This window comes from Oncorhynchus clarkii, chromosome 19 (assembly GCF_045791955.1).
Source record: "Oncorhynchus clarkii lewisi isolate Uvic-CL-2024 chromosome 19, UVic_Ocla_1.0, whole genome shotgun sequence".
In the NCBI taxonomy this organism is placed as follows: Eukaryota; Metazoa; Chordata; class Actinopteri; order Salmoniformes; family Salmonidae; genus Oncorhynchus; species Oncorhynchus clarkii.
This window is the reverse complement of record NC_092165.1, coordinates 27,766,861-27,793,691: the sequence shown is the minus strand read 5'-3', so window position 1 is coordinate 27,793,691 and position 26,831 is coordinate 27,766,861. Positions and strand designations below refer to the sequence as shown.

Sequence of the window (26,831 nt, the reverse complement as noted above, 5' to 3'; positions counted from 1 at the left end):
GGGGCTGTTCGATGCTAATGCAGAACGCCATAGGATGTTTTTGTGTTGGTTAAGGGCAGTCAGGTCTGGGCAGAACCAAGGGCTATATCTGTTCCTGGTTCTAAATTTCTTGAATGGGGCATGCTTATTTAAGATGGTTAGGAAGGCATTTAAAAAAAATACCCAGGCATCCTCTACTAACGGGATGAGATCAATATCCTTCCAGGATATCCCGGCCAGGTCGATTAGAAAGGCCTGCTCGCTGAAGTGTTTCAGGGAGCATTTGACAGTGATGAGTGGAGGTCGTTTGACCGCTGACCCATTACAGATGCAGGCAATGAGGCAGTGATCGCTGAGATCTTGGTTGAAGACAGCAGAGGTGTATTTAGAGGGCAAGTTGGTTAGGATGATATCTATGAGGGTGCCCGTGTTTAAGGCTTTGGGGAGGTACCTGGTAGGTTCATTGATAATTTGTGTGAGATTGAGGGCATCAAGCTTAGATTGTAGGATGGCTGGGGTGTTAAGCATGTTCCAGTTTAGGTCGCCTAGCAGCACGAGCTCTGAAGATAGATGGGGGGGCAATCAGTTCACATATGGTGTCCAGACCACAGCTGGGGGCAGAGGGTGGTCTATAGCAGGTGGCAACGGTGAGAGACTTGTTTTTAGAGAGGTGGATTTTTAAAAGTAGAAGTTCAAATTGTTTGGGTACAGACCTGGATAGTAGGACAGAACTCTGCAGGCTATCTTTGTAGTAGATTGCAACACCGCCCCCTTTGGTAGTTCTATCTTGTCTGAAAATGTTGTAGTTTGGGATGAAAATTTCAGAATTTTTGGTGGTCTTCCTAAGCCAGGATTCAGACACAGCTAGAACATCTGGGTTGGCAGAGTGTGCTAAAGCAGTGAATAGAACAAACTTAGGGAGGAGGCTTCTAATGTTAACATGCATGAAACCAAGGCTAGGCACTGCAGGGCCTGGATTCACCTCTACATCGCCAGAGGAACAGAGGAGGAGTAGGATAAGGGTACGGCTAAAAGCAATAAGAATTGGTCGTCTAGAACGTCTGGAACAGAGAGTAAAAGGGGGTTTCTGGGGGCGATAAAATAGCTTCAAGGTATAATGTACAGACAAAGGTATGGTAGGATGTGAATACAGTGGAGGTAAACCTAGGTATTGAGTGATGATGAGAGAGATATTGTCAAGCTAGTATAGCATGGAGGTCTGTTATTAGCCACCTTGTGCGTTTCAGTCGGTAGGATTAGTGGGGTTCCGTGTGGTAGATATAACCTGAAAGGCCACACAGCAAGGTAGAAGCCACTGCTCCAAAACCGCCATAAAAAAGCCAGACTACGGTTTGCAACTGCACATGGGAACAAAAATAGTACTGTTTGGAGAAATATCCTCTGGTCTGATGAAACAAAAATAGAACTGTTTGACCATAATGACCATCGTTATGTTTGGAGGAAAAGGGGGGGGGCTTGCAAGCCGAAGAACACCATCCCAACTGTGAATCACGGGGGTGGCAGCATCATGTTGTGGGGGTGCTTTGCTGCAGGAGAGACTGGTGCACTTCACAAAATAGATGGCATCATGAGGCAGGAAAATTATGTGGACATATTTAAGCAACATCTCAAGACATCAGTCAGGAAGTTAAAGCTTGGTTGCAAATGGGTCTTCCAAATGGACAATGACTCCAAGCATACTTCCAAAGTTGTGGCAATATGGCTTAAGGACAACAAAGTCAAGGTATTGGAGTGGCCATCACAAATACCTGACCTCAATCCTATAGAAAATTTGTGGGCAGAACTGAAAAAGCATGTGCGAGCAAGGTCTACAAACCTGACTCAGTTACACCAGCTCTGTCAGGAGGAATGGGCCAAAATTCACCCAACCTATTGTGGGAAGCTTCTGGAAGGCTACCTGAAACATTTGACCCAAGTTAAACAATTTAAAGGCACTGCTACCAAATACTAATTGAGTGTATGTAAACTTGTGATCCACTGGGAATGTGGTGAATTGAATAAAAGCTGAAATAAATCATTCTCTCTACTATTATTCTGACATTTCACATTCTTAAAATAAAGTGGTGATCCTACCTGACCTAAAACAGGGAATTATTACTAGGATTAAATGTCAGGTATTGTGAAAAACTGAGTTTAAATGTATTTAGCTAAGGCGTACGTAAACCTCTGACTTCAACCGTATCTGGATGTAGTGTGAGTGAGTGTGTGAGTGAGTGTCTGTGTGTGTCAATCAGTCAATATAAAACTTGGTTTTCCCGATTAGGTTATACCTCGTGGACCTATAGGGATTGATCCTATGCCTGTGAGCCTATAGACCCATAGACATCATTGATTATCGCTCACCTCAGCATGTCCCCCTGCGTTCAGGGTTTTGTTACAGCGGCCACACTTCAGACAGAACTTATGCCAGTCCTTCCCCAGAGATGACACCTTCTCAGCTAGAGAGAGAGAGATGAGAGAGAGGAGATAGAGCGTGAGAGAGAGAGCGAGCGAGAGAGGACGAGAAGAAGTCATGAGTGTAAATACACTTAAATAATGAGGCATTTCACTGAAATTTTTTCCCTTTTTCCCTCATTTTCCCTCCCTCGCTTCTCCACCTGGAGTGAGCAGGATTGTTTCAGAAGGATTGTTTCAGATCCCCCTCAGCTCAGCGACTGACTTCCGACGAGGCTGTTCATTTTGTCTCCAAGACAGTTTCACTGTCAACTGCACTAAAACAAAAGGAGGACGTAGACAGTAACTACAGTTGGACCTCCCACAAACACAACATAACACAGCCTAACCTGAACATATCACCAGTGATAATAGTTACAGGGGTCAGGGGAAATTCCCCCAAATCACAGATTAGCCTCTAAATCAATGATTTCTGACCAAACAGTGACAGTGTCCAAAGAGAATTTATGAGTGGGATAGGAGGGACATGAAGAGGCTATAATGCCAGCCAGCCAGTCCTCTGTCATTGTGTGTTTGTGTGTGTGCGTGTTGTGCGTGCAGAGGGACAGAAGGGTATGCCAGCCCTCTGTCATTGTATGAGGGTTAGGTGATAAACTGAACAAATAAACAGCTCTTCAGTTTAAATGGATGTTATTATTGTAAGAGGAGATAAGTTGTTAAAAGGGGTGTCTGGGTTATGAGTGTGTGAGTTATAGTGTGTGTGTGTGTGTGTGTGTGTGTGTGTGTGTGTGTGTGTGTGTGTGTGTTGCAGTGTAGGGGGATGGTCCGGCTGTCTATCCTCCAGCTAACCACTCCCCCTATACGATACCACACACACGCATACCATTATCCAGCCTGGGAGACTGGAGGCACAAACACACACAGTGTGAACCTTTCCCACTATGGCTAGAGAACATACAATATTGGCACCCTTGCACATTTCTTAAATCATTCTCTATTTCTTCTCAAATAAATAGAAAACAATGATATATACTTTGGTTCTCCAGAACCTGTAATTGGATTTTCAACATTGTAGAAACAATTTTATTCTTGTAAGTTTAAGTTTCCAATTTTAATTCAGAAAACAAATACTTTTTTTTTTTGGTTGCATACCCTTTGGCGAAGATAACTGCCAACAATCGCTTCTTGGAGCCACCAATGAGCTTGAATTTTGCCCACTTTTCAGCATCAAACTGAAAAAAAAAAAAAATCATCAATGTTTGAGGGGTACCCTCCACTAACTACTGTTTTGGTCCTTTGTAGCTCAGTTGGTAGAGCATGGCGCGTGTAAAGCCACAGTGGCGCGTGTAAAGCCACCCATACATAAATTGAATGCATGCATGACAGTCAATTTGGATAAAGCGTCTGCTAAAAGGCGTTATTTATTATTATGATTCTGATCTTGCTATTGGTTCTGGATGCGATTCACATCTGGACTCATCGCTGGCGACTCCAGAACAGTCCAGTGTTTCTTCTTGAACCATTCCAGGGTGCTTTGATGTGTTTGGGGTTGTTGTCTTGCTGGAAGACCCATAACTTTCAAAAGAGACACTGGGTTGAACATTGCACTCCATAACACCTTGATAATCAGCTGATTTCATGATGTCTTGCACACATTCAATCCCCCCAGTTTCAGAGGCAGCAAAGCAACCCCACAGCATTATCCAACCTCCCCCATGTTTGATTGTAGTGAGGGTGTTATGTTCTTTGAATTCTGTGGCATTTCTTTGCTGCCTCTGGCACTGGGGACCTTGCACGTGTGCAAGACATCATGAAATCAGCAGATTATGAGGTGTTTTGGGGTCTGATGTTCAACCAGGTGTCCAAACACCAGGTCTCCAATTAAGGTTGTGGGTCTTCCAGCAGGATAACAATCCCAAACACATCAAAAAACACCTAGGAATGGTTCAAGAAGAAACACTGGACTGTTCTGGAGTGGCCAGCGAGTAGAAAGATGCAGCAAGCACATTGATGGCTACAAGAAGAGTTTGTCTAAAGTTATCTTGGCCAAAGGCTGTGCAAAAAAGTACTAGCTCCGGGTGCCAATAGTTTTGTCCATGCCATGTCTTTATTTTCTAAAAAATTGTTTAAACTTAAGTCAACAAAATTTAAATTGGTTCTGCAATGTTAAAAATCCAATAAGGTGTGGGGACCAATTTTTTTTTGAATTTGAACTTATTTGAGAAGAAATAGGGAATTATTTAAGAAAAGTGCAAGGGTGCCAATATTTTGGCCCTATAAAAATCGGTTCTTTTTTTCACCTGATTGCGTTTAGTTTTTCGCAAAAACTATAGGGCCCTACAATATATTTGAATGCAACTGTAACTCTGAATAATAACACCCAGTAACGGCTGACTCTCATTCCTGCGGGATTCCGTGAAGTTCTATAGTCAAGTTCTGGACAGGACAGGATAGACAGTCTACAGGATTGGGCAGTACAGGAATAGTTATGACCTTTTTTTGAGGGGGGAAGGGGTGGGGGGTTATAAATATGTAATGTGTGGAGCATTTCATACAAAAAAAACTGTGTAGGCCTAATATAGTATACCTTATTAAAATATTTACAAAATAAATAGACATTTCCCCCTGGCATAAGTAAAAAATAAAATAAAAACATTAAATTACACAAGAAAATAAGGGGGGGGGGGGTAGTCCGGGTGGCCATTTGATTAACTGTTCAGCAGTCTTATGGCTTAGGGGTAAAAGCCTTTAAGGAGCCTTTTAGATCTAGACTTTGCGCTCCAGTACTGCTTGCCGTGCGGACAGTCTATGACTTGCGTGACTGGAGTCTTTGACAATTTCTGACACCGCTTAGTATATAGGTCCTGGATGGCAGGAAGCATAGGCCCCAGTGATGTACTGAGCTGTACGCACTACCCTCTGTAGCGCCTTACAGTCGGATGCCAAGCAGTTGCCATACCAGACGGTGATGCAACAGGTCTGGATGCTCACGATGGTGCATCTGTAGAACTTTTTGATGATCTCGGGACCCATGCCAAATCTTTTCAGACTCCTGAGGGGAAAAAAGGCGTCTTTGGTATGTTTGGACCATGATAGTCTTTTGATGATGTGGCCACCAAGAAACTTGAAACTCTCGATACGCTCCACTACAGCCTGTCGATGTGAATGGGGGGTGTGCTCTTCCCTCCTTTTCCTGTAGTACACAATCAGCTCCTTTGTCATACTCACGTTGAGGGAGTTGTTGTCTCTGATCTCCTCCCTATAGGCTGTCACATAGTTGTCAGTGGTCAGGCCTACCACTGTTGTGTCGTCAGCAAACTTAATAATGGTGTTGTGGGTGAACAGGGAGTACAGGAGGGGATTAAGCACGCACCCCTGAGGGGCCCCGGTGTTGAGGATCAGCGTGGCAGATGTGTTGTTGCCTAACCTTACCACTTGGGGGCGACTCGTCAGGAAGTCTAGGATTCAGTTGCTGAAGGAGGTGTTTAGTCCCAGGGTCCTTAGCTTAGTGATGAGCTTTGTGGGCACTATGGTGTTTAACGCTGAGCTGTAGTCAATGAACAACATTCTCACATAGGTGTACCTTTTGTCCAGGTGGGAAAGGTCAGTGTGGAGTGCGATTGAGATTGCAGCATCCATGGATCTGTTGGGGCGGTATTTGAATTGGAGTGGGTCTAGGGTTTCCGGGATGATGGTGTTGATGTGAGCCATGACCAGGCTTTCAAAGCACTTCATGGCTACCGACGTGAGTAGCCATGGGTAGTCATTCGACGTGGGTAGTCATTCAGGCCGGTTACCTTCGCTTTCTTGGGCACAGGGACTATGGTGGTCTGCCTGAAACATGTAGGTATTACAGACTCGGTCAGGGACAGGTTGAAAATGTCAGTGATGACACTTTCCAGTTGGTCCGCGCATGCTCTGAGTACACCTTCCTGGTAATCCGTCTGGCCCTGCGGCCTTGTGAATGTTGACCTGTTTAAAGGTCTTGCTCACATCGGCTACAGGTAGGCCTTAGCAAATATGAACAAATCAGCCATTCTATGCAGTATTCTATTGTACACTGAACAGTGTGACGTTAAATTCAATGCGTTGTATTGAGTAGAAGTGTGAATTTCAGTGACAGACATTTCCGTAGCACATGAGCTGTACATTTAGAAAATGGGAACAAGTGTCCGGGGAACAGGACACCAGATCACAGATTTTTTTCCCACCGTGATACTTGACCTGGTATTGTATTGTTAGTAAAATGTTGGTATCGTGACAACACTAATACAGACAGACGGGATGCCAGTATTAAAACTTATCCAATTTTCTCCAGGCTGCAGCCTGGAGAGAACATTTACGTCAGCAAGCCCAATTCACAAGGTTGTTAAATTCAGGGAGGGACGCTGACAAGGATAAAGACAGATGGAGAGAGAGAGCGGGAGAGAGCGAGAGAGGAAACCTCGCCTTGACTGAGGCGACAGACGACCTCCAGAGCCAGGGAATTGAAGGGAAGTTGGGCTATAGTTTCACTGGTGTTGCATCAGCCAGCCTGAGGGAGCAGGAGCTGACCCAAACACATGTGTCCCAGAGGCTGTACCAATCACACCCCACAGAGGGACACATCTAATGCTGAATACCAAATCAACCCTTTACTCTCTAGCCACTTCTGTAGATCTGAGAAGATTAGAGGGGTGGAAGCCAACTGCTGTATATACCACATGTCCACCCAGCCAATCAGAAAACATTAAATAAAGATAGACACCTACAGTATCACCATAATGGCTGTGGTCCTAGGTTAGATTTGGAATTCAGATTTTAAAGAGCTGGATGCTGAAAATATGTTCTAATGTATGTGCAACAAGAAACCAAGTGTCTGAGAGAGACTTTGACCCTAGTGTTGAATGTAACTGTTACCTCACAAATCAAACCACATTCAAAGCCAGGGTCCGGTGAATGATGTTAGTGGATGTAGATGTAGAATGCCAACCTTTGCCATAGAATTGTGTGAATGTTGAATAGCCATTGTCTTAACCACAGCAAAGGCCATTTGGCCTTGGGGTGTTGTGTGTATTCAATTGAAAAAGAGCAGAATGGAGAGAGGATGCAGAGGGGGAACACAGGCTGAATGTTGTTCCTTCCTGTCTGCTGCTGGAGAGGGGAGGAGGTGGGAGGATGGTTGTTTGTTTTGCTGTATGTTTGTGCCCTTTGTCTCTGTCTCACACACAAACAAACTCTCTCTCTCTGTTATCACTGCCCCTATAGGCCCCTCAGCCCTCAGGAGTCAGGTGCATGTTGGTTAATGGGACATGCCATTACCAAAGGAGCGTTGCAATAGTTACAACGGAGTAGACTACAAATGCCTGTGTGTACTCAGCTGGAGTGGATAGGGGAGAGGAGAAGGGATGGATGGGGGATGGGACAGGAAAGGGAAATGGAGGAGAGAGGGGGGGCTTACAGTGTTGAGGGGCTGAAGAACAGATGGGTCCACATGACAGCTAATGTAGAAATTAGTCCAACCAACCAACCAACCGTAATTTTGAAATATTTAACCTACAGTACACATGTAAATACTTTACATTCAATGAAAAACACAATTTATATACTGTATTCAGGGTTGGGGTCAATTCCAATTCAATTGCTTTTTAATGAGGAAAATTTGAATTGAAATAGAAATGTCAGTTTACTTCTGGAATTGACTGAATTTAAATAGATTTTACCCCAAATCTGACTGTATTACAAGTATATTGAAGTCTATGTTATAGAGGTTAATAACTTCTGACAGGAATATTAGTAGGACCCTATAAAATCCACGTTGTAGAGAACCCGAACAAAGTCACGGAATACAGACATTAAAACGGAATTTAACAATATTGAAAAATGTATTGAACTTAGGACATCAACTAAGTGTATTGAACGTATTAGAAAACGCGTTAATTTGCTCGAGTTAATCATAAAAAATGAACAAAATGCATCAGTGATTCATGTTTTCTGCAAACTTCCAGAAACGGCACAGGAATGCACCTGTCTCTGTTTGTTGTATGTGATGCAGGCGCATGTCTACACTTTGTACAGCCGTTAGCGATGATGCTAATGACAACCTTCTGCTAGCAGAGATGGAAAAGCTTTCCCAAAAACCTTCTCAATTAAATGTGAACTACAAACCTGTAGCCTGTGCCTGTAGCCTGTGCCTACCTGGCAGAATGATATCATGATTATATGCATCAATTCAGTGGCCATTTGCTTTGCAAACTATGCAATCACATGAGCGCCACAAAAACATTGTCTCTTGCTGGTGCGAACTTGGATTAAAGGGTAGCCTAACTACACCTCAAAAGCCACATTTCTTCTATTTTTCCCAGACCTCAAAAGTCTCCTGATGTGGTTTAAGCATTGTTGTGGACTTAGAACATGCTTTTATATTTAAAAAGTGTGATTTTGAGAGCGAAAATCATCATTTTGTTATTGGGAACCTGGAAAAATGAAATGGAGAAAACAGTATTTGAGAAAAAACTAAATGGAATCAGGCAAACCATGTAAAGGGCCCTATGTTAGGCTTTATCAATATAAGGCAGCTACTGTAGGCCTACATAAATGACACCTAAATTGCAACACATACACACACACTCATACAATCCTTCATAGATCGCTTCTATCTAACCAGTCGTTAAATGGTAATAGTTTTGTGAGGTAAACGCTATCAGATATGTGAGGGCAGAAGTCATTATGTTGTCTTCCTTCTGAGTGGATTTCAGTACAATTTTAATCCAGTTATAGTATGATAAGAGGTCTATATACGAGGTAGCAACACTGTCCCACTGGACATTCCTTTCCGTTCCTGTGGCAGTACTGTTGCATGCTGGTAGTTGTGTCAGTGTTGTCCAAGGCGGAGTAGTCTAGTGATTATTTGTCTGTGATGACTTCTCAGACTTTGTTTAACAGCCACAGAGATGTGTGGGTGCAGCATGCGTATTGCATACACTAACAGTCAAAAGTTTTAGAACACCTACTCATTCAAGGGTGTTTCTTTATTTTGTACTATTTTCTACATTGTACAATAATAGTGAAGACATCAACACTATGAAATAACACACATGGAATCATGTAGTAACCAAAAAAAGTGTTCAATCAAAATATATTTTATATTTGAGATTCTTCAAATAGCCACCCTTTGCCTTGATGACAACTTTGCACACTCTTGGCTTTCTCTCCACATGCATTTCAATTAACAGGTGTGCCTTCTTAAAAGTTAATTTGTGGAATTTCTTTCCTTCTTAATGCGTTTTAGCTAATCAGTTGTGTTGTGACAAGGTATGGGGTGTATACAGAGGATAGCCCTATTTGGTAAAAGACCAAGTCCATATTATGGCAAGAACAGCTCAAATAAGCAAAGAGAAACGACAGCCCATCATTACTTTAAAACATGAAGGTCAGTCAATACAAAAAATGTCAAGAATTTTGAAAGTTTCTTCAAGTGCAGTCGCAAAAACCATCAAGCGCTATGATGAAACTGGCTCTCATGAGGACAGGAATGGAGGACCACCACAGGAATGGAAGACCCAGAATTACCTCTGCTGCAGATGAGAAGTTCATTAGAGTTACCAGCCTCAGAAATCGCAGCCCAAATAAATGCTTCAAAGTTTAAGTAACAGACACATCTCAACATCAACTGATCAAAGGAGACTGCGTAAATCAGGCATTCATGGTTGAATTGCTGCAAAAAAAACACTACTAAAGGACACCAATAAAAAGAAGAGACTTGCTTGGGCCAAGATACACGAGTAATGGACATTAGACCGGTGGAAATGTGTCCTTTGGCCTCGAGTCTAAATTTGAGATTTTTGGTTCCGACCGCCGTGTCTTTGTGAGACACGGATGATCTCTGCATGTGTATTTCCCAGCGTAAAGCATGGAGGAGGAGGTGTGATGGTGCTTTGCTGGTGACACTGTCTAATTTAAAAAAAAATGCAAGGCACACTTAACCAGCATGGCTACCACACCCTTCTGCAGCGATACGCCATCCCATCTGGTTTGGGCTTAGTGGAACTATAATTTGTTTTTCAACAGGACAGGGCTGTTGGTTACTACATGATATGTGTTATTTAGTTTATTATTCTACAATGTAGAAAATAGTACAATAAAGAAAAACCATTGAATGTGTGTGTGCTGTGTTTGTGTGTGGGTCACGTGTGAGAGTTATGGTGTTTGGGTGCTTCTGGCTCGTTGTTGATAATTAAACTGCTGTAATTAAGCCGTTTGGGACACTTGCCCATTAGAAGCCTTCCCCCTGTAGACCTCCTTGCTAAATTACTAGTTCCCTCTTATAATTTCCCCACACCGCTAATGTCTGGCGTAATTACACTCCCTGTTTTCACAGACCATAAGCGCCTGGGCTTGCTCGCACGCACGCACACACAGAAACACAGACACAGAGACAGACAGAGACCCCACTATGGCTAGAGAACTTAACTGTCCAAAGAATAACGCTCACAGTAGACCTAATGGCTTCCCTGCCTAACATGATCCTAAGTAGCAGCACATCACATCATTTTGAACAAACAAAATACGTAACCGAATCACAGAGACGACTTTCTGCTAAACCTGTATCACTGATAGCAGCGTAGAAACAGCACTTATCCTTTGAGATATAGTTTATCACATGGCTAATCTCATATCGGGCTTGGCATGTTTTCAGAAACAAATTTTCCTCAACGCTGATTCTATTAGATCCATCCTTATGACTCCCATGTTCCCTGGGAGAGAAGGTTGTGAATGATGTGTGTCTATGATAGAACAGTTGCTGTGGCCTCACATGCACCTTACAGCCCCTTACAGTCAAGTTTTACCCACACTGTGAACATTGTCAACTGTAGGTTTGCTTTGTAACAAAAATGGCTCATCCAGACGTAGTCGTCCTAAGTCAAAAGGATGAGGTAACATAGGAGGGGTTAACACAAGCACACCTCCATCCTAGGGTTAAACCAGGCTGCCAACAGGGGGTTAAACACAACCACACCTCCATCACCTCCATCCTAGGGTTAAACCAGGCTGCCAACAGGGGGTTAACACAAGCACACCTCCATCCTAGGGTTAAACCAGGCTACTAACAAAGGGTTAACACAAGCACACCTCCATCCTAGGGTTAAACCAGGTTGCCAACAGGGGGTTAACACAAGCACACCTCCATCCTAGGGTTAAACCAGGTTGCCAACAGGGGGTTAACACAAGCACACCTCCATCCTAGGGTTAAACCAGGTTGCCAACAGAGCGTAAGGGATAGCGTCACAAGAGTTATTTCACATATTTCAGCCAGATAAAAGATAAGACCATATTTACTATACAGAGGAGATCAAAGAAACCACAGACTGAAGAGGAGAGCTTAGCTCACCACAGGAGCTCAAAGCACAGCTAAGCTGCTTATACAGGACAGGACAGGTACAGTATCAGGCATATCAATCGCTTTCTGACCTCTGTCTGCTTCTCAGCAGTAGAAGCAAAATATGTTTTGTTCATCTGTCATCAGAACTCACACTGCCCACTGGCTATACCTAAATGTAAAACGTTACCATTGTTTTTAACAGGCTAGCTGTCCTTTAGGACTTGACACATCATCAACAGTGTTGACCTTGTTAACTACCACATCAGGGTGGTGGTGATGGGGATGACCTTTCATTAGTGGGTCAAGGTGGGGTAAGTGCTACACTGCTAGCAATACAGAAAGTCAGAAAGTCTGTGATTCAATTACGTGTTTTGTTTGTTAAAAATTATGTGATGTGCTGCTACTACATAGGATCATATTCAGGTTGACACGGGAGTGAAAATTCATTCTTCCCGTCTGTCCAATTTTGTCCCTAAATATCCTGATCCTGCAACAGTTCTAGAACCCGGGAAGTTTCCTGTCCCATCCCAATAAAAATCACTCCGGTCCCGTGCTAATTTTTACACACAGAAATCAATATGCTTGCCATCCGCAACATTTTAGAACAGTTGATGCATATATTATGATGACATTTTGTGACGTTTTTCGTTTTGATCCTCGGCAAGGGTTTTATTGGCTGTTCGTGCACACCAAAAAATGTCTTCAGGCAAGCCGACGTGTACGCCCCTTCGCCGGACACTAGTTAACAGTAGGGATTCCCACAAACACTGCTCCCAACATTTAATACGTTAGGCCACAAACAAAATTTAAGGAGCACCAGAAAGAAATTGATTTGTGATACAGTTTAGGCTTACATTAGGCCTATATGAATCCTACCTTTGAAGCACATCTCACGAGTAGCAGACTCTTTTCCTTTCTTCCTGTGCCAATCAAATTAGCCTAAACCTACTGTCAAGTTACATTACCAGGTTGTTAGCTGGCTAGGTGACATGACTGAACAACGTTGTTTGTTATCAAACCAAACATTTGCGACACAGGATTATTTTAAAATGGCCCGCGACATGGTTTGTGAAATTATATCAAATGTGTGCGAATCCCGATAGAAAGTAAAAAAAGACATCTCTGGTAATATGGGTCATATTGTTTTTACCGCTTCCACTAGAGACGAGCCGTTTTCTTTGCTGTAAAGCTGTAAACATGCCCGTTGCGAAACGGTGCTCCATATTCCCTCTCTGACAAACAGAGGCTGCGTGGACAGAGAGAAACTGTGAGAGTGGGCTGGTAGGGGATGGGGCTGGCTGATTACAGATGCCACATGTGATGTGAGCATGGAAGTGAAGTAGATAGTGAAGTGGACCCATGCATACAAGAGACTAGTGGCTGTTGTTTCAATTCAACTGAATGTATAAACCAAACTGAGTATATCAACATTCTCTAACAGGCGCCAGCGGGTTCTTTCGATCTGTAGGGCTGAAAAATGTGGTAGTATCATATGAAACGGTACTACGGTATTCGAAGATGTTGGTATCATAAGTATCATGATGTTTTGGTACCGTGATATTACTGTGGTACCGTGCAACACTAGTCTGTACTGGTCAAGAGGAAAGCACCATTTTCATAGCCTCTCTGCCTTGCCTTGTTCACCTTTCGGGGCAGCAGGTAGCCTGGCGGGTAGGAGCGTTGGACCAGTAACTGATAGGTTGCTGGATCGTATCCACGAGCTGACAATGTAAAAATCTGCCATTCTGCCCCTGAGCAAGGCAGTTAACCCGCTGTTCTCCGGGCGCCGATAATGTGGATGTCGATTAAGACAGCCCTCCACTCCTCTTTGATTCCGAGGGGTTGGGTTAAATATGGAAGACACAGCCTCTCACCCTCAGCTCCAACTCATCTGCAACCACTAACCAGCCAGGACATTGTGTTCTGAACTGGAGAGTCTAGGCTACATGTAGGTCAACATAGCTCTCAGAGAAGTACTAGGCTGAAATGCCTCTAGTACAGGACTGTGTGACTTACTGCTAATGATTACTAATGATGTAGCATGTGTCCCAAATGGCACCCTGTTTCCTACATAGTGCACCACTTTTGATCAGGGCCCATAAAGCTCTGGATAATAGTAGTGTGCTATTTAGGGAATAGGGTGCCATTTGGGATGCCTATTGTACTGTATGCAGGTTACTTTGCACCTGTGGTCTGGCCGCTGTTTACTTGTGGAACCAAATGCTATTTGTAATTCACATCACCTTCACAGAGTCACAGAGCGAGCACAGTAAGTGCTTAAATAAAAGGGTCTCTCAGACGCGTTGAGTTCAGCTGAATTGGCTAAGGAAGATAAAAGGGGTAGGGGGGGGTGTAAATGAATGATTTTCTGCCCCTAGACCAAAACCAAATTAGAGCGGCTTCACTGCATTCAGATTGGATGTCTTAATATAAAAAATATACACTACCGTTCAAAAGTTTGGGTTCACTTAGAAAATGTCCTTGTTTTTGAAAGAAAAGCAATTTTTTGGTCCATTAAAATAACATCAAATTGATCAGAAATACAGTGTAGACATTATTAATGGTGGAAACGGCAGATTTTGAATGGAATATCTACATAGGCGTACAGAGGCCCAGTATCAGCAACCCTCACTCCTATGTACCAATGGTACGTTGTGTTAGCTAATTCAAATGTGTCATTATAAAAGGCTAATTGATCATTAGAGAATCCTTTTGCAATTATGTTAGCACAGCTGAAAACTGTTGTGCTGGTTAAAGAAGTGAAGAAGTGACTCTGGGATTTGATTTTACCTTAATTTAGGCAAGTCAGTTAAGAACAAATTCTTATTTTCAATGACGGCCTAGGAACAGTGGGTTAACTGCCTTGTTCAGGGGCAGAACAACAGATGTTTACCTTGTCAGCTCGGGGATTCGATCTTGTAACCTTGTGGCTACTAGTCCAATGCTCTAATCACTAGGCTACCTGCTGCCGGGATGCTGGCCTTCTAGGCAGAGTTGCAAAGAAAAAGCCATATCTCAGACTGGCCAATAAAAAGAAAAGATAAAGATGGACAAAAGAACACAGACACTGGACAGAGGAACTCTGCCTAGAAGGCCAGCATCCCGGAGTCGACTCTTCACAGCTGACGCTGAGACTAGAGGTTGACCGATTAATCGGAATGGCCGATTAATTAGGGCCGATTTCAAGTTTTCATAACAATCGGAAATCTGTATTTTTGGGCAACGATTTGCCGATTTATTTTTTATTTTTATACCTTTATTTAACTAGGCAAGTCAGTGAAGAACACATTCTTATTTTCAATGACGGCCTAGGAACAGTGGGTTAACTGCCTTGTTCAGGGGCAGAACGACAGATTTTCACCTTGTCAGCTCGGGGGATCCAAACTTGCAACCTTACAGTTAACTAGTCCAACGCAATAACGACCTGCCTCTCTCTCGTTGCACTCCACAAGGAGACTGACTGCCTGTTACGCGAATGCAGTAAGCCAAGGTAAGTTGCTAGCTAGCATTAAACTTATCTTATAAAAAACAATCAATCATAATCACTAGTTAACTACACATGGTTGATGATATTACTACATATTATCTAGCGTGTCCTGCATTGCATATAATCTGACTGAGCCTAGAAGCATACAAGTATCTAAGTATCTGACTGAACGGTGGTAGGCAGAAGCAGGCGCGTAAACATTCATTCAAACAGCACTTTCGTGCGTTTTGCCAGAGTGTCAAGCATTGCGCTGTTTATGACTTCAAGCCTATCAACTCCCGAGATGAGGCTGGTGTAACCGAAGTGAAATGGCTAGCTAGTTGGCGCGCGCTAATAGCGTTTCAAACTTCACTCGCTCTGAGCCTTGGGGTGGTTGTTTCCCTTACTCTGCATGGGTAATGCTGCTTCGATGGTGGCTGTTGTCGCTGTGTTGCTGGTTCGAGCCCAGGGAGGAGCAAGGAGAGGGACGGAAGCTATACTGTTACACTGGCAATACTAAAGTGCCAATAAGAACAGCCAATAGTCAAAGGTTAATGAAATACAAATGGTATGGAGGGAAATAGTCCTATAATTCCTATAATAACTACAACCTAAAACTTCTTACCTGGGAATATTGAAGACTCATGTTAAAAGGAACCACCAGCTTTCATATGTTCTGAGCAAGGAACTGAAACGTTAGCTTTTTTACATAGCACATATTGCACTTTTACTTTCTTTGACAAAAAAATAGCTTTTCTTTCAAAAACAAGGACATTTCGAAGTAACCCCAAACTTTTAAACGGTAGTGTAGATATATAATAATAATAATTTAAAAAACAAATTAGGCCTAAACATCAGTTCTATTTAAGGATCATATCCTAAGGAACCATAGAGTTTAGAGAGTATCAGTGTGCACTGTAAAAGGTATTTATTCTATATTTTGGTTTTCTACTATGCATGTTAGTATCCCAAAGAGATTTCCCTTTGGAGATTAACGGAGTATAATAAAAATGTTCTGCTTGAGTCCCATGCACCCGTCTGTGACTGACACATTTGATTATTAAGAACTGAGAAAGGCACCGACCGTCTGTTTTATTGAACCTTTATTTAACAAGGCAAGTCAGTTAAGAACAAATTCTTATTTACAATGACGGCCTACACCGACCAAACCAGGACGAATTGTGCTCCGCCCTATGGGACTCCCAATCACGGCCGGTTGTGATACAGCATGGTTTTGAACCAGGGTGTCTGTAGTGACGCCTCTAGCACTGAGGTGCAGTGCCTTAGACCGCTGCGCCACTCGGGAGCCAACATTTTAAGGGCACAGCATAGTCCGTCCCAAATGGCACCCTATACAGTGCACTACTTCCCTATGTGCAGTGGTCAAAAGTAGTGCATACATAGGGGATTGGGTGCCATTGGGACGCAATAGTGTTATCTCTGTTAGAGGATCAAACTGTGACTGGAAGAGGCATACAGATAGACAACAGGGCCCTTCCTTGACCAGCTATAGTTTCACAGGGGCTCTGAGGGTTATTATGCAACCCAATGCCACATGAGGCACCGAATCAAGAAATTACATTACATAACGTAGCCTAGGCCTAATGTGGAGCATTCAGTCAGCCCCAGGGGCAGCCAAGTGGTAAACAGGGTACTCCACCATGAACAGGGAGAAAGAGCAGATTGTGTGTGTACGGTGTGTGTGTTTCAGTGTGTGTCTGTCAGTGTGTGTATGAGTGTGTAGCCTACGGTGTGGGAAATAGGGTATCCTTCTCTTCTGCCCTGAGAGCCTGTCTAAGAGGAGGACTAAGGTATTCTAGCAACCTGAAAGGACAAACGCATGTAGCTACTATACACAGAAAAAGACAGAAAGAGCCTTGTGTGAATAGAGGTGTTGCTACTCATTATAATGCAGGAGGCACTTTGAGGCTCGCTTTAAATAAAGACCAAGCCATGTCAATCAACTCCCCTCCACTCGCCCCATCCCGCCTCGCTCCCCCTGCCCCCTCATTTAGATTCAGGAGAGGAATTTAAGGCCTGGGTTTAGAAAGAGAAAGAGTATGATTTTTTTTTAAAGAGAGGGATAAAGAGATGTAGAGGGATAGAGAGAGAGGCTCAAAGACCTCTCTGATGAGGATAGGCTACCCGTCCTGTTGGTGGATGACGCATAGAGCTGTGGGTTGGCAGCGCACTACATTGCAGCCTGCCATAAGAGAAGGGACAGTGTCTGACAGAACAACCAACCTGCACATGTCCTCTATGCCATTGCTTTTGCCCATTGTATGGATTTTTTTTTACCCTTGATTATTGTTGTTCTTGATTGTCCCATTGACAATCTTGATGATAATTATTTCAATTATGTTAATATTGTAAATGAATCACTTAAGGACAGAGACCCACAGGGAATTGTGTGTGTGGAATTATATGCTTTAGCAATATGCACATTGTTATGGGATGGAGAGAGAGAGATTTAACATAGAATAGAGTCATGGCAGCACAGCATCATTCACTTCCTAGTTTTTCACTTATCATGCTGTGGTACAAGTGATGCTGCATGCCATTATATTGGCCCATTTAGCCTATTTCAGGTCCACGTTTGGTTTACTGAGCCGTGCCACCATGCACGCACTCACAAACACACACACAATTCCCTGTGGGTCTCTGTCCTAGTCACGTCAATCAATAGTCCCTGTGCATTTCCAATACAGTTTTACATCGGTAGAGCTGCAGCAGTTGGAACACTAGAACTCTCTTCTGACAGATGTGCACCATGCACTCTGGGAGTTAAGAGTTCTCGGCAACGAGTGAAGAAGCAGTCATCCTGACCTAGGCTAACCCAAGGGACATTCTGCATTCTTTCTCTGCCTACACTTGGGCTAAGGTTTTATTATGGATGTATTTGGATTTCATTAAGTTAGCTTAAATTCGTGAGAATCCTAAATATAGGCTAAACAACACCCTACTTTATACTCTTGATTCTTTAATCTGGTACAGATTCTCTTCATGGGATAGAAACACTATGAATAAGTAGAGACACAAGCTAAGCAGAGATTTAACACCAAAAATACATTTGAAATAAGATGATTGTAAAGGCTTTAAAACGCCACTGACACAGTCAACATGTGTATTAAGTTACTGGTGACTAAATGTCACCATCTGCTAACAGCAGCCCAATAAAGAACAAATGGAAAATAATAAAACACTTCCTTTCGAAGCAAAAGTTTCCATTCCAGACAGTGGCTTACCACCAAGGGTTTAAAACGACAGTATATAGTATCAAGAAAGAGAGAGAATTTAAAAAAGAATGAAAGAAAGAAATAGGTATAGATAAAGTGCCCGCTGTTCCAATATTGGGCAATGCCAATTACTGGAGAACAAGGTTGGGCAAGGCAAGGCGGGTCCTTTTCTACAGATGGCAACGCCAAATATATACTGGCAAACATAGAATTCAATGTAGAAATGCTTGAGCTAAGATGATCCTTTTCCAAATGGATTTTATATTTTTCTTTGGCATAGCCATTTTCCATAGTAGGACGCAAGGTGCATAGTAGGCCTAATCGATAAAGCGCATGTCAACCACCATGCTGCTTGAATCCATGCAGCACATTCAGTAGCAGCAATCGCTTCCAGCTAAAGTGAGTCAGGTAAGGTGGTTAAAGAGAGTTGTCTAGGTGGTATTGTAACAAGGCAGCAAGTCCAGCTCGTCCTACACAGTTGCATTCTAGAATTCCTTTGTGAAGTCCACCTGATGTTCCAACTGCCTCGCCCAGACTAGACTGCATCACTTACTCACTTAAGTGATAATGCCAGAGAAGCTGGTGTTTGGAGGATATAGTGGCATGGGTGTTGTTAGGAGGATGCCACTATATCCTCCAAACACTGGCTTCGAGAGCATTATCATTTTTATACAATGGGTTACCAAAATATTTAAACAATGATTAAAATATTTTCATATTTTGATTCATTTATTCATACTATTTCATCCTTCCACAAAATACAGTCCCGACACAAATCTAGGGTTGCTACCCAAGCTGGCTGGTCGTTCGTTCTATCGGTTTGGTTGCCAGAGACGCGACCCAGATGTTCAGTCTTTTTGTCCTGTATCTATGGACGCGACCCAGTCGTTCATTCTAAATTGTCAATTGCCATACTGGCTGGCAATGTTCTTACGACTAACTTACATTCATGTCAAAAAGTGCAGCCAGAATAACAGCAACGTAGCCACATTTGAATTTGTTAAAGCTGTTTTCTAGTGGCATTTATTTGGATACATCCATGACAATGAGCTAATGAGGTGCGATTTCGCCTGGCATTGAGAATGTGCTCAGTCATCAGGACACTTGTTCAGAGGAGGTAGCCAACAACACAGCTAACACAATCACCTCAAACTGCAGCAAGAAAGACAACAAACTAGTTGCACTTCATTTCATTTTACCCTTTTTAAATTTACATTTCTTTGTACAGTGCCTTTGGAAAGTATTCACATCCCTTGATTTTTTCCACATTTTGTTATTTTACAGCCTTATTCTAAAATGGATTCAATCGTTTTTTCCCCTCATCAATCTATACACAATAGCCCATAATGACAAAGCAAAAATTGGTTTTTAGAAATTTTAGCAAATGTATTACAAATGAAAAACTGAAATATCACCATTACATAAGTATTCAGACCCTTTACTCAGTACGTTGTTAAAGCACCTTTGGCAGCAATTACAGCCTTGAGTCTTCTTTGTTATGACACTACAAGATTGGCACACCTGTATTTGAGTTTCTCCCATTCTTCTCTGCAGATCCTCCCAAGCTCTGTCAGGTTGGATAGGGAGCGTTGCTGCACAACTATGTTCGATCGGGTTCAAGTTCGGCCTCTGGCTGGGCAACTCAAGGACATTCCGAAGCCACTCCTGCGTTGTCTTGGCAGTGTGCTTTTAGGGTTGTTGTCCTGTTGGAAGGTGAACCGTCGCCCCCAGTCTGAGGTCCCGAGCGCTCTGGAGCAAGATCTAATCAAGGATCTCTGTCCTTTGCTCTGTTCATCTTTGCCTCGATCCTGACTAGTCTCCCAGTCCCTGCCACTGAAAAACATCCCCACAGCATAATGCTGCCACCACCTTGCTGGATGGTGCCAGGTTTCCTCAAGACTTGACACTTGGCATTCAGGCCAAAGACTTCAATCTTGGTTTCATCAGACCAGAGAATCTTGTTTCTCATGGTCCCGAGAGTATTTAGGTGCCTTTAAGCAAACTCCAAGCGGGTTGTCATGTGCCTTTTACTGAGGAGTGGCTTCCGTCTGGCCACTCTACCATAAAGGCCTGATTGGTGGAGTGCTGCAGAGATAGTTATCCTTCTGGAAGGTTCTCCCATCTCCACAGAGGAACTCTAGAGCTCTGTCAGAGTGACCATCGGGTTGTTGGTCACCTCCCTGACCAAGGCCCTTCTGCCCTAGGAAGAGTCTTGGTGGTTCCAAACATCTTTCATTTAAGAATGATGGAGGCCACTGTGTTCTTGGGGACCTTCAATGTTACAGAAATGTTTTGGTACCCTTCCCCAGAACTGTACATCAACACAATCTGTGCCTCTCGGAGCTCTATGGACAATTCCTTCTACCTCATGGCTTGGTTTTTGCTCTGACATGCACTGTCAACTGTGGGACCTTATACAGACAGGTGTCATGTCCAATTAATTGAATTTACCACAGCTGGTCTCCAATCAAGTTGTAGAAACATCTCAAGGATGGATCAAAGGAAACAGGATGCAGCTCAATTTCAAGTCTCATAGCAAAGGGTCTGAATACTTATGTAAATAAGGTATTTCTGTTTTTATACATTTTCTAAAAACCTGTGTTCGCTTTGTCTTTATGGGTTATTGTGTGTTCATTACTATGGGACAGCTGGAGATCGACTTTGAATACTGAAACAATGTTGCAAATGTCGGAGAGACAGACTGCAAGGTTTATAAAAATCTCTGCTGTTGAAAACTAAATGTTAGTCTAAAAGAAAATTGATGATTTTTAAAGTGGAGATCAAGTTTATAACTTGCCTGGCTGGGCTGATGAGACAGTGGATTGCACAGTCAGATGGAACAGAGTAAAGAGGCATTTTAATGTCATAGATTTAGCCGGTGGTACCTTGTGGAATAGACACTGGCTGGAATGCAGTTTTAACCAATCAGCATTCAGGATTAGACTCACCCGTTGTATAATCTCCAATAATCCCTTATGATGCAGACAAAACCACACAAGTCTCATCACTGACTGTTCGAACTAGCCACAGCGTCAACTATTCCCAGTAAAACTGTTACTTTTTGTAGGCCCGCAGATCAATAGGCCCGTGGAGCTTTTGTAGGCCCGCGGATCAATTTTGCCTGTCCCCGCTCCCAAATAAGAACAATCCAAAAATGTTTTGGGTTGGGTTATTAGGTCAGGGTCTTAACTTGATGTTGAGAGTTAGAATAGTAGAATACACAAGGTGCAATTTATAAATGTTGTTTTGCATCAGCAGTTAATTGACAGTCACTCAATTAGCCCATGTCAGCAAATATTTTTTTTTTAAATAGGTAAGTTAGTCTAGCCAGCTATCTAAATTTGTAATAATCATGGGCCAACATTTCTCTCCACCCTTTGGCAAAATTAGCAGAATTGCAGGAAATTAGATAAATATATATATATATATATATATATATATATATATATATTTAAAAAAATGTATCTCTGCCCCATGGCAAAATGTGTGGAATTGCAGCAAACTTGATTTAAAACTGCAACATGTTCTCAAAATGAGTTTAATTGCATGAAAAGATCTCTTCTTTCCTACTTTCCTACAAAAAAGGGGGCTACTAAAATGTTCTGCTCGCAAGGTGGGGGGCCGGCTGACTACATGTGTGAGTATGGATATGGGTACACAGACCCGCAAGCCACTGCAGACCCTCATGGTGAGTTCAGATTTGTTGTGGCCCCCACCCCCATTGCCCATCCCTGCTATAGTTAGTTACTCACTCACTCACCCACTCTCCCATTTTGACTTCTGAAGCAAACCACTGAGGCTAGTCACTGACTGACTGCTGTCAGTTACAGCTACTGTATCCCCAGAATCAACTGTTGTGTTCACATATCCCCTACATGGGGTGGCAGGTAGCCTAGAGTGTTGGGTCAGTAACTGAAAGGTTGCTAGATCGAATCCCCAAGCTGACAAGGTAGAAATCTATTGTTTTTCCCTTGAACAAGGCAGTTCAGAACCCATTGTTCCTAGGCCGTCATTGTAAATAAGAATTTGTTCTTAACTGACTTGCCTAGTTAAATAAAGGTTAAATAAATAAATAACATAAATAATGTTCACATAATCCCAGCATCAGCTGTTCACATAACCCCAGCATCAGCTGTTCACATAACCCCAGCATCAGCTGTTCACATAACCCCAGCACCAACCCCATTCTGCACTTCAGATAAACTTGCATGCTCCAGGCAGGAGGCAGCACTCCACCCAACTGTGATGTGAACACTTCACCCCACAACACGCAGTCCCAGTAAAAATAACTTCAATAGGCTGTTTTCCTTCCCCTGTGTGCTCGCATTGTGTGTGTCTGTCTGTTTCCCTGTTTGTGTGTGTTACATAAAAAAATTATAAATAAATGCGGAGCAATCAATTACTGCTAAGATTAGAAAATTGCCAGTATTAATGTATTACTTGGTGCTCATCTCAAATCTTATTTGCCTTCTGTACAGATGTAAGATGTTAATTTGATCACACTTTCACAGAAGAACCTTCCTGCAATGCAGGACATTTAAAGTTTGTAGTGCAGTGGTCACCAACCTTTTCTAAGTCAAAATCACTTTCTGATTCAAAATGCAAGCTGAGATGTACTGCTCAGATTTTTTTAACATGACTTAGACAAATGTAAGCCTACGCAACATTAACCTACTAAAAACAGTACTGTATCAATGAGGTTTGTGCAGTAAGGCCAATATATTAGCACCTCATATTGGCTTTGCTTGAATTGCGCTGCCAATGCATTGTTGTTCAGAGCATTTTTTATTTTTTTATATGTAAAAATTTGAGCTAGGTGATCACACCGGTAATATATCCGTTGTTGTATTACTTGTGAGGCACAGCTGAGTGAGCATACATTTAAATACTTTACTGGGCTGATGGTGCATTCATCTGATGTTCAGTCTCAGAGGAGGGAGGGAGAGAGCAGCAGACTGAGGGTCCGCCTCTCAACGTCCCTCCGTTCTCCCTTTCCTCCGCTGACCAAAAAGGGTCACCGTCTTCCACCTGATGGCGAAACTCAAGTCGCACCGTATTATTCCTGTCTCATGCACAAATTCATGTTGTTACTCCTACGAACTATATTCCCCGATATTAATAAAGACCCAAGCCTCTAATGATAACAATGCAAGCCTATAGCTACACTTTCCTACTCATTCATTACTGCTGCAGTGTTGGAAGAACGCACATTTTAATAGCCTAGAAAAGTGTTGAATAAAAAATGTTGACAGTGTTGAGTAAGAACTTAAACATGAACTCAGTCATAAAAACAGCAGCACTTTGCTGTGTTCGTTGACAGTCTCTCTAGTCATGGGTTTTAAAAAATTTTAAATATCACAGTATAAACTTTGCTGTAGCTTTCTTTTAAGCCTGGCATGCTACTGCAGACACGTTAATCTGAGCCATCTGATTGGCCAGCGGTAGGCCTATAGTGCACTTGATTTGCTCTCCGGGCCTGCCGGGAAGGCAGAGTTTGTACCCTCAGACACATGAAATGATTAAAAATGGGAAGACTTTGCCAATCTGGCGCGCAGGACAGCTGAATCGGATGCACCTACAGGCAACAGCACGAGACAAAAACAAAACAAAAAGGAAAGCAAGGCTTTATCATTGTTTTTTTTTACAGAAATGTTTGGCGATTGACTAAGAATGCCTTGGAAATTGACCAGTTGGTGACCACTGTGCCAGTGCATTTGAGGTTTAAAAAAGGCTTCTGACGTTTGTAATTTGATTTTCCCTTCCCAAAAAATGCATCAGCCCTACAAAAATGACCGTTAATTACAATTCACATAATAATGAACATTTCCAGCAAACTGGCTCAAATGAAGATCCTACACCTGTATGCTTCTAGTTGTCTGACTTGAGGGAGTGTGGCTGGCACAATTACCGTATAACCGACGGTTTTGGATGAAGACCGTCATGAAAATAAAATAACAGTCATAACCGTTTAAAAAAATGTTTTTTGTTGTTGTTGTTGTGAGGAACGCACAACTGACTGACGACGGGACGCCCGGGCGTTTGTGCTGTTGAGTCCATTTCTCTACAACGTGATGAAACTTTGTTGCACCTTGCTGAAACAAGCAAGGTGTTTTAGCAAACCAGTCTTTGCTTGCCTAGGAAATGCCACCCTGCAGCAGCAGCACATACAGTCAGGCGCGGAAGAGAAGAGAAAATGTCTATAAAATATTAATTTTTTTCTTTAAAATTGTTTTGGTTTAGTTATCCGAATGGTAATTGCGATAACCACGGTTATTTGGTAGACCAATAACTGTCATCCAAAATGCCATGCCCGTCACAGCCCTATTGGCCCATAGGATGAGGAGCAGCTGCCATGTGCACTGCCTGTTATTATATAACAGGCGTGTCCACTTAATTGATTTGGAACCCATGACCACTTCAAGCACTGTGCTAGATGGCGCATGTGTGTGATGTAGTTAGAGATAGGATGTGAACTAGCCAGGAATAACTGTTTTTTCCATGATGACAGCAAAACACAAGCACACACACGGCGATCAGGTGATTGATTTAATCATGACAAACTTGTGTGTGTGTGTGTGTGTGTGTGTGTGTAAATCACAGTTCTACACTGCCAAAGTAGTTGTTTGATATCTTTGTGGTCCAGACTGGGCATATGGTTGACAGAACAGCAGGTTTGGTACATCTGAAACAGCTTGACCACCAAATTAGGCTACACTGCCTCCCTTCATATTGAGTATTTTCAGCATATGGCATTATCACACACTTGGCACTGAGTGAGTGAGCAAGGACACTGACTGGGCGGCAACCTCCAAAGCTGCCATAGGCGTATATATCCCAAGCACAACAAATGTACTACTGCTATGTCCTAGTTCTGTGTCAACTGAGCGATTCATCTAATATTTTAGGATAAAAAAATATAAAAACATTTTAATGCATACATACAAATGTCCCATATTTTGGCAAGGATGTTATTGTGAGATTGAATGGATGTTCTTCTGACACTAACGTCCAATCCTCTACTATCATTCCAGTATTTACACTGCATAGGATTTGTCCACTAAACTGTTGTCAGGAACGTGCCAGGCTGAACACTAAAGGACCATGTAGGAGTATAGTACATTTACAAATCCAGTCATTTAACTTACTTGATATATTATCTAGCGTTAGTTATTTTTTGACAACAAAGCAGAGACTTACTACTACTTAGATAAGCTGGTCCTCCTTGATAATTAGTAATGATGACAGTAACGTTAGCTAGCTATTGTAAACAATGCCAAACTGTGCCAACTTGTAGGCCTAAACACAAATGTCGTGATTTTGGGTAAGGACATGTCCTATATAATAACGTGGCTAGCATAGCTGTGGCAGGTTACGGTCTTTGCATCCTTTCCCACGGGTGTCATTTCGGGAATAAATCTCAACGAACCATGTGCACAAACTAGAGTAGAGTCAGGAAATCCAAGTAACTTACCAAAATACACAGTCTTGTCACACTTGGGGCACTTTGAAGCCATGTTGCGATGGTTTTATATCGACGAAAGATCATATGAAGTGGTGTTCACAAAGTGCCTCACTGAAGCTCGAGCGTCTCCTCACTGCGCCTCATTTGCATAAACCCCGCCTCTCGCGCCTCACTTCTTTGGTCCAGCGCGCGGTCAGTCACTGATCCGGCGGGAGTCTGTAGAGCACGGTGATGTCTACGGAGTGGGACGGGAGCGCTCAGCCACTGACTCAACCACCCACTTTCTCCTATCATTCCCCCCCCCCCCTTTTTTCCAACTCGGCGAGTAGGCAGTGTTTGTTTGATTCACAATGCGCTCTTTTACTGAAGAGGAGTAGGAATTTCTACGGGCGTGCGTGATAATGGCAGACGTTGACATTTGAAATCAGTTATCTGGCTGATTGAATGGCCATGGAGAGAGATGGGGGCTAATATAGTATAATCATTTATTTCATGACGGTGCCTTGACATTTGACGGTTCAATGTAAACTCCACACTGAAAAACATGTTATAGGGAGAAGAGGGAAACACACACACACATTGTACACATGGGTCACATTCTGCAGGTCCCAGCCCAAGAACTGACACTCACACACACAAACACACATTCTCCAGAAGCTATTTCTCAGAGCTCTGAGTTTCCCAGAATATTAGTACCACTAGTTAATCTGATCTCTGAGCTCACTATTTTTAAAAGCCTCCTTGTTCCAACCATCAGGCTGTCTCGCTGCTGAGTGTCTGTCTCACTGGCGCAGGTGACTGTGTGTGTGCCACAGAAGACATGACTTCATTACTAGTCATTCCTTCACTTTGCTGTGGTTGCATCCAGGTGTATGTTCGGCTCATTCAGCTGCAGTACAGAATCTGGCTCGG

The 26,831-nt window shown here is 42.8% G+C and overlaps 1 protein-coding gene across 1 annotated transcript in view; it reads right to left on the bottom strand.

Annotated features, from left to right (window-relative positions):
- Nucleotides 1-26,065, bottom strand: part of LOC139374998 (cysteine-rich protein 2) — a 45,208-nt gene extending 19,143 nt beyond the window's left edge. The window contains exons 1-2 of the mRNA XM_071116326.1: nucleotides 25,929-26,065; nucleotides 2,344-2,438 (exon numbers count right to left, since the gene is read on the bottom strand). Of these exons, the coding sequence (XP_070972427.1) occupies nucleotides 2,344-2,438; nucleotides 25,929-25,971 (138 nt within the window). The 5' untranslated portion in view covers nucleotides 25,972-26,065. The remainder of the gene's footprint in view (nucleotides 1-2,343; nucleotides 2,439-25,928) is intronic.
- Between the last annotated feature and the right edge of the window lie 766 nt (nucleotides 26,066-26,831).